This window comes from Phialemonium atrogriseum, assembly GCF_030411735.1.
Source record: "Phialemonium atrogriseum strain 8032-3 unplaced genomic scaffold QBC33scaffold_9, whole genome shotgun sequence".
NCBI lineage: Eukaryota > Fungi > Ascomycota > Sordariomycetes > Cephalothecales > Cephalothecaceae > Phialemonium > Phialemonium atrogriseum.
In genome coordinates, this window is record NW_026848146.1 from 924,586 (window position 1) to 938,731 (window position 14,146).

General features: G+C 56.8%; 5 protein-coding genes across 5 annotated transcripts; 2 read left to right on the forward strand and 3 right to left on the reverse strand.

Moving 5' to 3' along the window:
* Positions 1-36: 36 nt before the first annotated feature.
* QBC33DRAFT_558077 (Serine/threonine-protein kinase ppk6) lies at positions 37-3,882 on the reverse strand (the record flags this gene model as incomplete). Its single annotated transcript, XM_060429853.1, has 4 exons — positions 37-302; positions 369-3,475; positions 3,573-3,756; positions 3,849-3,882. The coding sequence occupies 4 exons, from the start codon at positions 3,880-3,882 to the stop codon at positions 37-39; spliced, it is 3,591 nt and encodes a 1,196-aa protein (XP_060284836.1).
* A 976-nt stretch (positions 3,883-4,858) lies between these two features.
* On the reverse strand, positions 4,859-5,364 carry QBC33DRAFT_535605 (uncharacterized protein). The gene has a single exon (XM_060427638.1). It carries the CDS (start codon positions 5,280-5,282, stop codon positions 5,070-5,072), a length of 213 nt encoding a protein of 70 aa, XP_060284837.1. The 5' UTR covers positions 5,283-5,364; the 3' UTR covers positions 4,859-5,069.
* A 1,163-nt stretch (positions 5,365-6,527) lies between these two features.
* On the forward strand, positions 6,528-8,555 carry QBC33DRAFT_448937 (uncharacterized protein; the record flags this gene model as incomplete). The annotated part of the gene is made up of 1 exon (XM_060424497.1): positions 6,528-8,555. One exon carries the CDS (start codon positions 6,528-6,530, stop codon positions 8,553-8,555), a length of 2,028 nt encoding a protein of 675 aa, XP_060284838.1.
* A 557-nt stretch (positions 8,556-9,112) lies between these two features.
* On the reverse strand, positions 9,113-12,918 carry QBC33DRAFT_385131 (uncharacterized protein). The gene is made up of 4 exons (XM_060424096.1): positions 12,184-12,918; positions 11,489-12,121; positions 10,731-11,435; positions 9,113-10,672 (listed from the first exon to the last, which is right to left on the reverse strand). Exons 1-4 carry the CDS (start codon positions 12,761-12,763, stop codon positions 9,291-9,293), a joined length of 3,300 nt encoding a protein of 1,099 aa, XP_060284839.1. The 5' UTR covers positions 12,764-12,918; the 3' UTR covers positions 9,113-9,290.
* Positions 12,919-13,176: 258 nt separating this feature from the next.
* On the forward strand, positions 13,177-14,045 carry QBC33DRAFT_558080 (uncharacterized protein; the record flags this gene model as incomplete). Its single annotated transcript, XM_060429854.1, has 2 exons — positions 13,177-13,468; positions 13,531-14,045. The coding sequence occupies 2 exons, from the start codon at positions 13,177-13,179 to the stop codon at positions 14,043-14,045; spliced, it is 807 nt and encodes a 268-aa protein (XP_060284840.1).
* Between the last annotated feature and the right edge of the window lie 101 nt (positions 14,046-14,146).

The window sequence follows — 14,146 nt, forward strand, 5'->3', positions numbered from 1 at the left end:
TGCGCGCTCGCATGTATCTCGCCACGCAAGCTTTGGTCAGTCCACCTCGCACCACGGGTGTGCCAAGACCTGGTCGATATTGTACCGCTGCGATATGTCGCGGTTCAGCATGCACCGGATCAGATCGATGCTCTCGTCGCTGATCGTGTACGGGACCCGCAGGTCTCGGTCCATGATCTCGTCTATGCTATAGAAGGGGTTCTCCTTGTAGATGATGGTGTAGAGCAGGATGCCGAGTGCCCACACGTCCTGCTCCTTGCCACCGTACGGTCTACCCGCCAGGACTTCTGGGGCAGCGTAATCTGAAAAAAGCCACAGTTAGCACCTACGATCCCTAGGCAGAGCAAAATGAGGGGAGAGTCGCTTACCAATGGTGCCTACGAAGACGTCGAACGGCCCGCTCTTGAGGTATGCGGCGCTTCCAAAGTCGATCAGCTTGATGTTGCCGTCTCCGTCTAATATGACGTTCTCGTCCTTGATGTCGCGGTGGACCACGTGGGCTTTAGTGTGGAGATGGTGGATGGCCCGAGCCACCTGGACGAAGATGCTGCGGCATTCCTGCTCCTCCATATTGGTGCGGAGCTCGATGTAGTCGAAGAGGTCCATGCCTGGTAGGCCATGGGGGACCATCTCCACATAGTAGTTGGTGTCGTCCTCAAAGAAGTCCTCCATCTCCACGATATTGGGATGTCGCAGCCCGTCTCTCCTGAGGTAGTCCAGCACATGGATCTCGAGGGGGACAGTCCCCAGCTTCCTGTCCCTGGTCCAGGTATCCACGAGAATGCGCTTCTTTGTGACGTATTTCAGGACGCACCTCTTCGCGCTGTTTTTATAGCGGGCGAGCTTAACCTGGCCATAAGCGCCTTGGCCCATCTCCTCGAGAATAACAAAGTCGTCAATGGTTTTCTTCGGCGGCGGCGGTGACTCAACCGTAGTCGTGCCTGGAACAGGCTGTGCATTTCCCACCGCCTGGGGCTTCTGGGAGCCCGTGATTCTCGCCGCTGCCGTAAGAGCGGCCTCCTTCAGCTGCTTGGTCAACATGGAGGCCGTTGACGGCTCCTTTCTGTTCTCTTCGGAATCAGAGCTTATCTCCTGCGGCGTGCCGGCTGTGGTCTGTCCTGGGGAAGGCTGATGCAGGGGAGTGCCAGTGCCGGAGAGGAGGGGAGATGCTGCTCCTAGGTTGTTTCTGGTGGCGTGCAAGTGCCTCGAATATGTAATCCAGAGGGCATAAACCATCTCTGACGTGGCCAGGGTAAAAGTATCACCGTCCTCCGCAGTGTGCGATTCGCCTTCGCTCGCCTCCGCTGTCGACTCTTCTTGCAGCACGAGTTGCTTCTCGCTGTGCACCACTCTCATCTGCACGTCAATCTTAAGCTCTGACCCGTCCCGGTGCCTAGCCGGAAGTCCTTCTGGTCGAAGGAAACTCGTGGTGGCGTCAGCAACGCCCTCTTTAAGCGCAAGGAATGCCGAAGCTTTCCTAAAACTATGCTCAGGTATCACAATTCCCTCGCTAAGGTTCACGCCCTCCTCTTCGGTCAATATGTGGAGAACCTTGTCGAAATTCGGGATGAGACGATTAATCGACAACCCGTCAGGATTCTCGTACCCGAACAGCGCCCCACAAAATACAGAGTTGGAGCTCTTGATCGTCAGGCTCCTGGTATTGACGACGACAATGCCGGCGATATGCGGGAAGCTAGACACTCTCAGTTCCGTCTGCCCCCTGACCTGCTCGACGGTGGCCGGTATCGATATCCGACCGCAGTTGCGGCAGGTGAAATACTTTTTCCTGGAAACTTGGGCGTAGTCGATCTCGCCAAACCGGGAATCTATCCCCTGGCGAGGAATGCGTGGCACAAGCCTCCCGATATCGATGCCGGGCTGCATGTTTTCGTCGCCCCAGATCGGCCCCAACGCGCCCGAGACCTTCGTGACCAGGCCCTCATCGTCGAGGGTCAGGAAGGCAATATCCTCATGGATCTCCTCCAAGACCCATATCAGCCCAAACCGCTTCTCCTTCACCCATAGGCTCGCAGATCCCGTCGCGCCGTTGCGCTTCCGGATCGGCACCACATCCCCGCACAACAGCACGCCCCTCGACTTTTTATTGTTGTGATGTGACGTCTTCGGCGACTTGGCATCTCCGCTGTGAACAGTCGCAGCACGCCTCTCCGCCGGGGCACTGTTTGGAGTGACGGACCGCGAGTTCGGCTTGCTTAACAACTTGGAGGTAATCCCACCAGCGCGTGCCCCCAGCAGTTTTGACGCTTGGACGACAGGTGTCGGCTGCGCGATCTCGCTTTCTGACCCGTCGCCGGCGTCTTCGGAATGCCCCCCTTGAAGTTTCCTTTCCAGCCAGGCTCTCCTCTCTTCTTGGACGACCTCCATTATTCCCATCTTCCGGACTTCGGCCTTGGTGACTCCGAACACCAGGCAGGCAAGATCATTTGCAGCCAGAATCGTGTAAGGGGGCTTGGCCTTGGTAGTGAATATCGCTTGTGCTGCCGGCACCCACCTTGCCGAGTGGCCGAGAACGGCAGAGGACAATGTGCTCGGGGGGTTGAAGGAAGATGAGAAGGACTGCGTGGAGGTCGTGGGAGCAACTTGTGGTTGAATTGAGCCCCCTTCGAGGAACGGCTTTGCCATTGTGTCTATGAGCTTTTTCTGCATGGATACATGTCCGGTATCCGTCAGTGTCCGCTTGAGGTTGGTGGGCCTCCGCGACGGCGGAGATGCCTGTGCCGCCGTGGTACTCGATGCGTCGAGAACGGCTCTTGGGAGCGAGAGGGAGTGTTGTTGAGCGCTTGCGTCGGATTGCGAGGTGTCCATACTCCCCGGGAAAGCCACGCGCTTGGCAACCGGTGGCAAGACCAAATGTTCGTCGTCTACCAACTCTGGGCTCGCGGTCCTGGGAATGAACTCCTTCTCAAACACATTTTCGCCCGACATATCTGGCGGACCGGTCAGAGAGCCGGTCAGAGAGCCTTGGAGATTGCTGGCGGTCGGATTCGGAAGGGTCCCTGCCCCGACGATCTGGGCTCTAGCTAGCAGGTCGAGCACGCCTTGCATCTCGAGGTCCCCTGTGGCCCGCGCCTGTGCACTTGCCATGGCGACGTCCTGGCCGGCCGACCACCCCAGGCGGTCCTTCATGAACTCTATCGATCGTTTCAGCAGATTCTGCCTGTTGTGGATCAACTCTTCGGATTGGTGCGCAAAAGAGAACGAGTGTAGGGACTCGGAGGGGAATCTCGATAGGTCCTCGGTGAAGACCGGGGAAGCAGGACCCGGAGACACGGGCATGGTATGGCTGCGGTGGTCGATCATCATGGTCAGCGAGGCTGAGCGGGTAGGGCCCAATGAAGGGCTTCGGCTTGCGGGCTGGGATGGGATCGTGGGCGTCCGAGATGGGTGTTGTCGGATCCGTCCGAGGCCAGACAACCCCAGGCCATGGTTATGGTCCGTCGTAATAGGGGACCTAGATGCTCACATCAGCAGAGTCAGCGCTGCTCGGGAAGTAGCGGCCGGCTCGCGGGCGCCACAATCAAATAATCCGGGGGCAACGCAGATCGCACCTTGTGATGGCATCATATTCAGCTGCTGCCGTGCCAGCGTCGAAGGAGAAGCGGATTCGGGCTTTCTCGGGGCTGTCTCTCGTCGCTAGCGCCAGGTTTCCAGTGCTCCGGTTCTTCGGTAGCTGTAGCGGCGGCGCGAGTTTGCTCCGGCCGCGCTCCTCCCCATCGTTCTGTATGTCGGCGCCTAGGGTGGGAAGACGGGAGACATCAGCGCCTGCTACATGCGAGGAGGAGAAGTACCAGGAAAGTGAATGCACGGCCGGATGAGCAGCTCACCATTGTCCAAGTCTGCACCATATGTATGGAGCATAATTTCGGGGGAGAGGATGGCTAGGTCTGTTTGGCGGAGGACAAGAACGAAGGTGGGCGGGAGGCGTTCAGGGTAGGGCGAATAACTTCTCGGAACGGGCGGGGTCCACGTGTGGGGACCAATACCGGTGTTATGATGCGGCGGCGGCAGAGTCTTGGAGTATCGGATCTCGCGAGACCCCAATTCAAAGCTGTGCTAGGAGCCGCAAAGGGACATTTACACGTGATGGCCGGCCAGTGGCTGGACCGTCAGATTCGATCAGCAGCAGTGGCTGGATGTAATCCGTATGCGTAAGTGTGCGTGATCTGTTGATCTGTCCCTCTGGTCTTGAAATCTTGACGGCGTCAATTTTCCTCTCCCAAACATGTGGATGTTTCGGCCTAAGTGGCGTAGGTAGTGTAGCGTCCCGGGCCAGCAAGTGGCCCACCAAGTTGAGAAGTAACAGCACAGCTGATCGTAAAGATGAAGACCAATACCTATGCTAAAGGTATAAACAGACGAGAGAAGCTCCAATCATCAAGCTGGGTTGTTCTGTGCGAATTCTTCCTTTAAGAATGCATGCTACGCAGTGGCGGGTGCCGCGGGGCATGGAGGGAAAGAATACGTTAAACCCTACCTAGTGTCCAATGGCCGGATGACTATTAATATCCACCGCCTTCACGAAGTAGGTTAATACCTGGTCGGCGAGACTCTTATAAACAAGAATCAATAATCACTACCTTAATCGGCATCACCAAGTGGATCCCTTACAACAGGGCAGGAATCCCTCTGGTGAGCATCGAGGCTCTCGAAGAAAGTCACGTAATGAATAAATGTCATTTATGTCCCCCCTTTTTTCGCGCTTCCACTCAGTCGGGCTTGTCACTGATCCATAGATAGCATGCATGGTGTAGCTGCCCACTTCGCAGGTTCGCACATGATAATCCATTCAATATTCAATATTCAACATTCAATACACAAGGCATGACATGCGTGTCTAGCTTAGGGATACATACACCAGAAGTCCACTGATTCACTCAGCACTGCGGAAACCCCACGCCCAAGGGTTGAAAAAGGTTGCATATGACCGTTTTATAGGCGTCTGCTGACATGATTTGTCTCGAAATAACCCTGGCTTGCCGCTACCACTTGACCTTTCAATATGCGGTGTTGGTTCTGTATGTGTGAAGGCTCATGTATACGAAGGTTTAAAAAGAATTAGCTGTTCTTGAGACGCCACAGATCACCTTTATTCGGCCCTTAGGACTCCGGGTTGCGCTCGGTTTTGGCCGCCGGAACCGACATCCTAGAGGCCCGGCGGGGACTGGATAACGGCTTTCGGGTCCGGCTGCCGGACAACAAAAAGCCCTACTACTGGTGGAGATATAAGCTAGGGCCCAACCTACCAACCGAAGCACCATTCATACCTCTAGTACAGAATACACATTGCGTCTTTTTGTCACCGAGTCCGAGAAGCCGGTTAGCCATGTGGCAGACCAAGACAAAGAAATGTGGGATGAATACCTAGGTAGTACCCGGACGTTATACATACATCAAGGCAGTAGCAGTGGTGTCTCTCGCTTTCTATCTCGTCATGCAGAGACCGGGATGACGAGGGGCAGCACTAGGTCGTAGGGCCCTTGAATAGCCTTGTCAACCAATGAGACGACTAGTTGGCAGTCATGAACGGGCACTTGGGGGTGGACGGTGCCACGACGGCTGATCATATGCAGAAGCTGATGATAGCCCACCACAGTGGTTCTACTTTGTACTGTGTCTGCCGGGCCCCCCCTCCATGTCCGATAAAGGAAAGAAGCGTAAGAAAAATGGAAAATGGTGTGGAGGAGTGGGTTGCAAGCGGTTGGCCCTGTACATACTGCGTGCATAACACGAGAAGGTATTGCAAGTTTCTCTGAGAGCTGAATTGAAGGGTCCATTGCACAATAAAGAAGGAACGGTGCGCCCATCTCTCGCTCTCTCTCCTCCTATGCTCGAGTCTCACTCTGTCGGTCGCCTTTGTGAGCTTCCCCTGGATCTGGTTCGTATCCACGTGCAACTTCTTGATAAACCACTGTGTGTTGTGTGTTCTGAGCCTGAATCAGGTCGAGGCGCAGCAGACCTTTGTCAACACCTCGCGAGTCGAGTGCAAGAATCAGGAAACGAAGAACCGAAAAGCCGCCCCCACCCCGCTCTGGTCAACACCGTCCCCTTCTCAACACCCGCTGATCCCACAGGCTACCCCATTAGCAAGTCAGGTACCGGAATACATCCACAAAACCAGCAGGCCTGATGGTTGTTCCAGAGAGGAGAAGCGGGGCCGTTCTAGTGCTTTGTCCTTGATTCTCGCATGGCCTTTTGACCACCCCACTTCCCCCCCTCCCCAATCCTCCTATCGATAGTGCGAATTCAACGATAACGCCACCCGGCTCACCTTGGGCGTCCACACCGGCAACTTAGGGGTTGAGGTAGACAGTACTCTCCCCCTCCAGAAATCCCTCAGTTCTTTTTTTGTTTTTTTTAATTCCCTTCATTGTCATCTCCCCGGCCTCTCAGTTCGTCAGTCAGGTTCCAATCGAGTCGCCCGAAACATGGCCGAACTCGAGATGGGCGACACGCCCAGGACGGTAACCCCGAACCCCACTTCTCCCGACGAGCAGGACGAGGTGATGGAGGTGCAGCAGCCGAAGATGAAAGGCCGCCAAAGGCTGCTCCGCGGCCTTCAACGTATGTCGTCGTCGCCCTCACTCGCCCAATTAGGTCGCTCGAGGGCCGTCAGCAGTCCCTCAAAGCTACCGTCGAGCTTCTCTTGTATAAGTCTCGCTTCGAGCTCTTCGCCCTTCGGCCAGCCCAGCCCGAGTTCCTTGTTCTCGCACCCTTCCACAGACGGCTACTCGAGCGCTCAGACGTCCATCCCCGGGAGCCCGAGTATCGAGTCGTCGGGCCTGGAGGGAATCGAGAGTGTTCTGGCCCTGAGCAAAAGCGAATCCCCCGCCAACGCCCGCCGCACAATTGCTGCAGGCGTCCGGCCAAAGAAGCCCGCGTTCAAAATATGGGCCAAGATGCCGCACGAGATCAAGATCCATGTGTTCTCCTTCCTCCAACCCAAGGAGCTCGTGCGTGTGTCGCGCGTGAGCAGGGATTTCTACAAAACGTGTTTCGACGGGCAGCTTTGGACCTGCTTCGACGCTTCCGAATTCTACAAGGACATACCCGCCGAGTCATTGGCAAAGATCATCGTCGCCGCCGGCCCCTTTGTGAAAGATCTCAACCTGCGCGGCTGCGTGCAAGTCGAGCATTACAAGCGTGCCGAGGTCGTTGCCAAGGCCTGTAAGAACCTGATGCATGCGACCCTCGAGGGATGTCGGAATCTCCAAAAGGCCACGCTCCACAGCCTGCTCAAGAGCAACACGAAGCTTGCCTATCTCAATCTGAAGGGGCTGACAGCCGTCACCAATACGACTTGTAAGATCATCGCACGCTCGTGCCTTCAACTGGAGATTTTCAACGCCTCATGGTGCAAGCATATGGATGCAAGGGGCATCAAGTCGATTGTTGTGGGCTGCCACAAGCTGAAAGATCTCCGTGCTGGCGAGATCAGGGGCTTCGATAACCTCGAGGTTGCCGAGGCCATCTTCAGGACGAACAACCTCGAGCGCCTCGTCCTCGCCGGATGCGAGGACCTCACTGACTTGGCACTCCGAGCCATGCTCTACGGGACCAACCCGGAGATGGACGTCTTGACGGACCGCCCGATTGTGCCCCCGAGGAAGCTCCGGCATCTCGACCTGTCACGCTGCAGCCGGCTGACCACCCAGGGCGTCAAAGCCCTGGGCCACTTCGTGCCGGATCTGGAGGGCCTGCAGCTCAGCGGCGTGACCAGCCTCACCGATGCGGCCCTCGAGCCCATCCTCGCCACGACCCCGCGGCTGACCCACCTCGAGCTCGAGGACCTCGCCGAGCTGACCAACAGCATCCTCTCAGAGCACCTGGCCAAGGCGCCCTGCGCGCCGAACCTCGAGCACCTCGGCATCAGCTACTGCGAGAACTTTGGCGACACGGGCATGCTCCCCGTGATCCGCAACTGCACGCGCCTGCGCAGCGTCGACATGGACAACACGCGCATCAGCGACCTGGTCCTGGCCGAGGCAGCCGCCATGGTGCGCGGCCGGGCCGGCAGCAGCCAGACCGCCGCCTCCAACCAGAAGCGGCTGCGGCCCCAGGTCGGGCTGAGCCTGGTCGTCTACGACTGCAACAACGTCACGTGGACGGGCATCCGCGAGGTCCTGAGCCGCAACGCCGAGGTCAAGCTCCCCGCCGCCGCCGCCTCGCAGCCGACCGAGGACGGCCAGTCCCCCGCCAGGCGGACCACCACCACCACAACCCCCGCCTACCCGGTCGAGATCATCGGGCTCAAGTGCTTCTACGGCTGGCAGATGACGGTCGACGAGCACACCAAGCGGGTTCTCCGCGGCGACCTCGCGGCCGCGAGCCGGCTGGAGCGCAAGTGGGGCGACTACATGCAGGCCAGCGAGGAGGCCGGTGTCGTGGGCGCTGGCGGGAGGCGCCGGCGCAGGAGGGCGAGGGAGGCGCAGCTGGTGCACGCCGACGAGGAGGAGGGCGGCGCCGGCGGCGGCGGTGGCGCGGGGTCCACGGGCAGGAGGAGGGCGAGGACCGCGGCTTGCGTGGTGATGTGATTGGGGCACGATGTGAGGGACGAATCTTCTAGATGGGGTGGTGTTTTTGGGAGGGGAATCTTTGGGTGTTTTTTGGATGCTGAAATTTTATTTTACGTACATGACAGGGGTATTATAGGCGTACGGTAGGGACCACGGGTAGCGTTGCGTTTAGCCTGCAGTAGACCGCTGGATTTTTTTGCAAACACTGGGAGGAGTCTCACTGGGTATCTTGGGCAGGGATTCAAGGCAACATATGGGCTGGAGGATAGATATCTGAGCGGAACACTCGACAACGGAGGATGAAATCACACGCTGGCATCATTGGCGCAAAGTTTGTGTGCCCCGGAGAGCATTTCCATATCTTTTTTTTTGTGGCATCGCTGGCGTTGCTATACATGGACTCTCATGGGATGCGGACAGGTCTGCCTCTCTCGGCCTCATATCGTTGCATTGGTTATTGACTCGAGAGGGCATATTCTTAGTCCTTGAGATTGTCGAATTCCTCTCGCGTGTACCTGGTTGGTTCCAGACACTGCAGTCAGAACAGATAGATACATCACTTGAACATCAAGACTTGTCCAGCAACTGAGACATCCCGGTATGCTCCTCGAAATAGAAAAGAAGAAATCCCCATTGGAACGATCAAAAAAAGAAGCAAGTACCGTGATGCCACATCCCAATCAAAACCAATATTTCCATTACACCGTCCCAAACACATCACACGACCACCCCTTACCGTCTTCAACCCCCTTCCTAGTTATAATTCAACTCCGGATTCGCCCTAAAGTTGCACTCGCACCGGCACTCGGGCACGGGACACTCGCGGTGCCTAGCGAACCACAGCCTCGCGTGGTCGAGGTGCAGGACGTGCTCGCACCGGAGGCAAAAGGTCGCGAACCTGGCCGCGGGCCCGAGGCCCGACTTATCGTCACCGTTGTGGCTGTTGTGGTTGTTGCCACCCATGCCGCTGTTGCTGTTGCTGTTGCCGCTGCTCTTGTCCAGACCACCGCTGCGTGGCATCCCCACGACCTCGAGGCAGATGGCGCACCGCGGCAGGTGCCGCTTGCAGTTGTGGCAGCTGATGCCCCCGCCGACCATCTTGCTGGTGAGCGGGTTCTCGCTCGGGGCTCCCGGCGCGGCAGCCTGGCCCGCCGCCAAGGGCGAGCCGGAGCCGCCCCGCTGCAGCTGCTGCAGCTGCTGGGGGTTCCGGCTGAGGCTGGTCTCGGCGTCGCAGTAGACGCAGCGCAGGGCGATCTGGCGCGGGGGCGGGCGGATAGTGGGGCGGCCGTCGTGCTTGGAGCGGCGGGTGCTCTCGGCGTTAAACCTGGCGCGCAGGAGGAAGGCCTTGTGCCGCTGCAGGTAGTCGCGGTAGGCGTTGCGGAAGGCCGTGGCGCGTATGTCGTCGATGAGGCGCGGTGCGCAGAAGGAGAGCAGGAGGGTCGCCGTCTGGTAGTCGTTGAACTTCTGCACGTAGCGCGCCAGGATGTCGACGAGCGGGCCCGTGATGCCCGTCAGCACGACCGCCCCGATGTCGCCCGTCGAGACGGCGCGGGAGACCTCCCGCTCGAGCCAGACGGTCAGGGCGTCGTCTGCGAGGTTGCGCACCGCGACGAAGATGCGGTCGCGCAGCGGGAGGGACTTTTGGTTCGCTATGTTGGCCCAGTCTCCCGTGGCTATGATGGAGGATATCGCGCGGAGATAGGGATCCGTCTTGGACGCCACCCTCTCGTCGAAATCGAGCGCCCCCTTTGACGAGTCCTCGTCCCCCTTGCCTATGAGCTGGAGCGCCAAAGAGACGAAGAGCAGCTCGGGGTGTTTTGTGCTGGCCCGCTTCAGAACCTGCACCGCCTGCGCAGCATCTCCCCTGAACAGGGCCTGGGCAGCTGTCATCGTATGCCAAGCTGCACCTTTGTCTTGGTTCCCTCCTTGACCAACCCCATCCTTGTTGTCGGGATCAGATCCACGTCCCCAGTTGCACATCTCGAGGCACAGCTGCCGGTGATGTGGCCGTTTGGTTTCTACAGTCTCGAATTTAGGGACCCCCAGCTTCTTGCAGGTGGCATTCAAGCAGCCCTCCCAGCCATTCGCGTCTGGCTCCGAAGCTCCACCCGAGAGTCTCCTCTCAGGTTTGCTACCTGGTCAGAGTTAGTTATGTATCGCTCCATCCCAGTACGGGCAGGCAGGGCTACTAACCGAGATCGTGTGTCCATATGCTATAAACACCCATGTAACTGATATCCAGAGGGTGAGACATCATGGCGCCCTCAGCAGCGGCTTCTTCTGCGCCTAGACAAGGTTGTGAGCTAGGACGGAATCTCCCAAGTCTCGGAGCAGAAAGGGGGGATGACTGACCAGCTACCCATGCCCACACGTCTTGAAGGGATTCGTCGTCTGCAACTATTTTGCGATTCGTTGCACAGTTGAACAGATACATCTCCCTTGCTCGAAGAAGCATGATGTTGTCCAGGATTGCGTGCCCTTCTCTTGGCAACCCCAACGAATGCATCCTATCCTCAAGGAATCTCTCATGACACTCGCGTGGTGAGGGTGGCTCGTCCCCCGCTTGCTTCTTTGGTTGTTTTTTGGTATCCGCATCTTGACTTGCGCCCACCTGTGGCAGGTGTGCTTGAGAATAGAGTTTCAACGCCTGTAGCTTCTCGGAGATTGACGAAGCTCCTTTCAAGTCCAACGCAGGCATTTGCCGAACCGCTTCGTCGACTACGAGGCTGCCGTCTCGCGTGGACATCTGCAACGCAGACTTGACCAGGGCTTCGACGTCTGCTTTATCTGGTCCAAACAGCGGAATATCGGATAGGGCATTCTCAACAAAAAGCGGTGCCAGCATGTTTGGTGACTGTGATTTATCAAACTCCATCAGGTCGTGATATCTGCCTCCCTCTATTCATAACATGAGTAAGTGCTCGGTTTGAAAAGAAGGCGAGAAAGCGTACCTGATAAGCCACGGTGGGGAGGCTTCCATGGAATCAAGTCGTACAGATAGTCTGAAGTTGCAGGTGGCTTCTCCAAGACGTCGAATGCTCCATTGGCCCTGAGTACTAACAAGCGTGGTCTTAGGGCGCGAGAGCTCAAGGTAACCCAGTCAAATGACACTATCTTATCATTCTTCCGGCTTGGATCAGAGTATAGCGGGTCCATATCGTGGGATTTCACAACTTCTAGGAGCTCGGGACTGCCCTCTGGTATCATGTCCGTGTCGGCGCTCTCGTGCTTGGTAGACAGGATTTTGAGCTGGCCGGTCCGGGACAAGACGGCAAGCATGCCGGGATGATCGCGGCAGAACTTCAGAGACCGGATGAACGAATTCTTGCTGTCCATTAGAGCGGGATCCGTCTCCATTTGCATTGCCCGGTTGAGTCTCAGGGATCCACCCCAGGGCACATCATCATTGTCGACGGCTTCTAGGTAGGACACGGAAGATTTTGACCGGGATAATGCCCGGCGATCCCATACCATGATGCCCGGCTGATCCAAGGCGGACGAGGCAAAGTAATTCTGATCTGCGTAGTCAATGGCAAGGTTATTGCAGCACTTGGTTTGAAAGGTGATCACAGCGGCATGTTTGTCTTGACAGATAGATATCAGATTAGCAAACTAGTCCTCTTCCAAGGAATGGAGTGATGGATACCTCTCAGATCGTGTATACGGAGTCCCTGACCCTTAATACCAGCGACGAGGACGTTGGGGTCATTTTCGAAGAACCTCACACTCGACACAGACACGCTGGGCTCGAGTCGGTCCATCGGGTCGGTGAAAGGGAGAGCATCTGTAGGGAATCCCGAAGATGCCGAGTCCATGGTAGCCAGACGGTTGACATCCCATATGTAGAGACAGTTGTCACTTCGTACTCGATCCAGGCCGACGGCGAGCTTGCCCGCCGTGTTGAAAGCCACAGCCTGGCAGGTCCGTGACATCTTGAGATTCAATTCCATATAAGCATTGGAGCTTTCGTCAATCCGCAGGAGGTTGACAACGCCGGTGGCGGTTCCGACGGCAAGCAGGCCGGGGATGGAGGGCGACCAGTCGCATGTCGTGAGAGGGGGGAAGTCGTCATGCTTGGAGACCTTCTTCCAGTGGAACCGACCTCGCTGAGCGTGACCGGTCGGCTCATACACCTGAATGACGCGATGCTGCAGGTTTATGTGAAGAAAGCAGTCAAGAGCCGCATTAGGCGACCATTTGATCAAGCCCGGCTCCGGCCGATCCATGGTGAGCTGAATGGAGGTCGCGGTCGGCTGCTATGTCACTTGGGCATCGCAGGCACTTTGGAGAGCGGGTGGTTTGTCAGGTCAGTCATCGACACCTGGATCCGGTCCCAATTCCATTGAACCATGAGAGCCGCTGTAAAGTAGCGGGCGAGTAGGTTACCAATGGCACCAATATATCAATCTCGACTGACGTTGAGATGCGTCGCCGCGCTCAGTAAATGTTGGGCTAACTTAACCCTAACCCTTATCCAATCTAGCGGGGCAAGATCTTCCTGCCTTGGTTGTAGATGCGTTTAAAATTCGATCACCTTCAACAAATCCAATAAAACACCAGCCCGCAAACTGCAATACCTAAATTGTGATCCCGAAGACACGTCAACCCGGAAGGTCTCATAAACAATCCAATGCCAGGCATGGGAACTAAGCGCTCATTCAAGGAGGTCGATGCCTCGACGCCCGAGGAAGGCCTCGAAGACGGCAGGCAGATGAAGAAGCAGAAGAGGAAGGAGGATAACATAAACTGGGTGAAGAAAAGGGCAAGGGATATTGAAAGGATATTCAAGCGAGATAATTCAAAACTCCCGGCCAATGTACAAAAGGACTTGGAGCGGGAGTTGGCTGCTCACCGCAATCGGATCGCAGAGGAGAAGGACAGAAAGCTCAAGGTCAAGATGATTGGGAAATATCGTATGGTCCGCTTCTTTGGTGAGTTATCATGGTAACCAGTCTACAGCCGAGAGAGCCGGTACTGACCCCTTGCCCTTCAGAGAGGAAAAAGGCCATGCGACTGTCGAAGCAGCTGCAGGGACAGCTCGAGAAGGCGACTGATCCAGCCGAGATGGAGACTCTCAGGGCGGATATGCATATCGCCGAGGTTGACGTCAACTACACCAACTATTTCCCACTCATGGAGCCGTACATCAGCATGTACAAAGTCACAACTGCGGATAAGCCAGACGACAAGAGTACTGCTCAACTTGCCCTCCGCTCGGAGAGACCCCCCTTGTGGCCGACGGTCGAGAAGGCCATGGAAGAGGGACAAGAAGCGCTAGAGCGGCTCAGAGACAGGCATCCCGATGCTGATGCGAAGCCACCGGCCCAACCAACCTCGAAACAACCCCCCGCGGGCAAGGCGAAGGCCAAGGATTCGAGCGAAACCAAGCCAAACAAGGCCAGCGGGAGCAAGACACGGGCTTCTGGTCCTAGGAGCAAAACTCATAATAACATAAAGCCAGAGGAGAGCAGTGATAGCGAGGGTGGTGGGTTCTTTGAAGACGCCTGAATTTACGGCATTACTCTTGAGCCGAAGATGGAGAATAACTATGTTATCTGATACCCATTTACTCATTCGAGTTAGGAGGGAGGCTGATTGTCAGCTCCCGT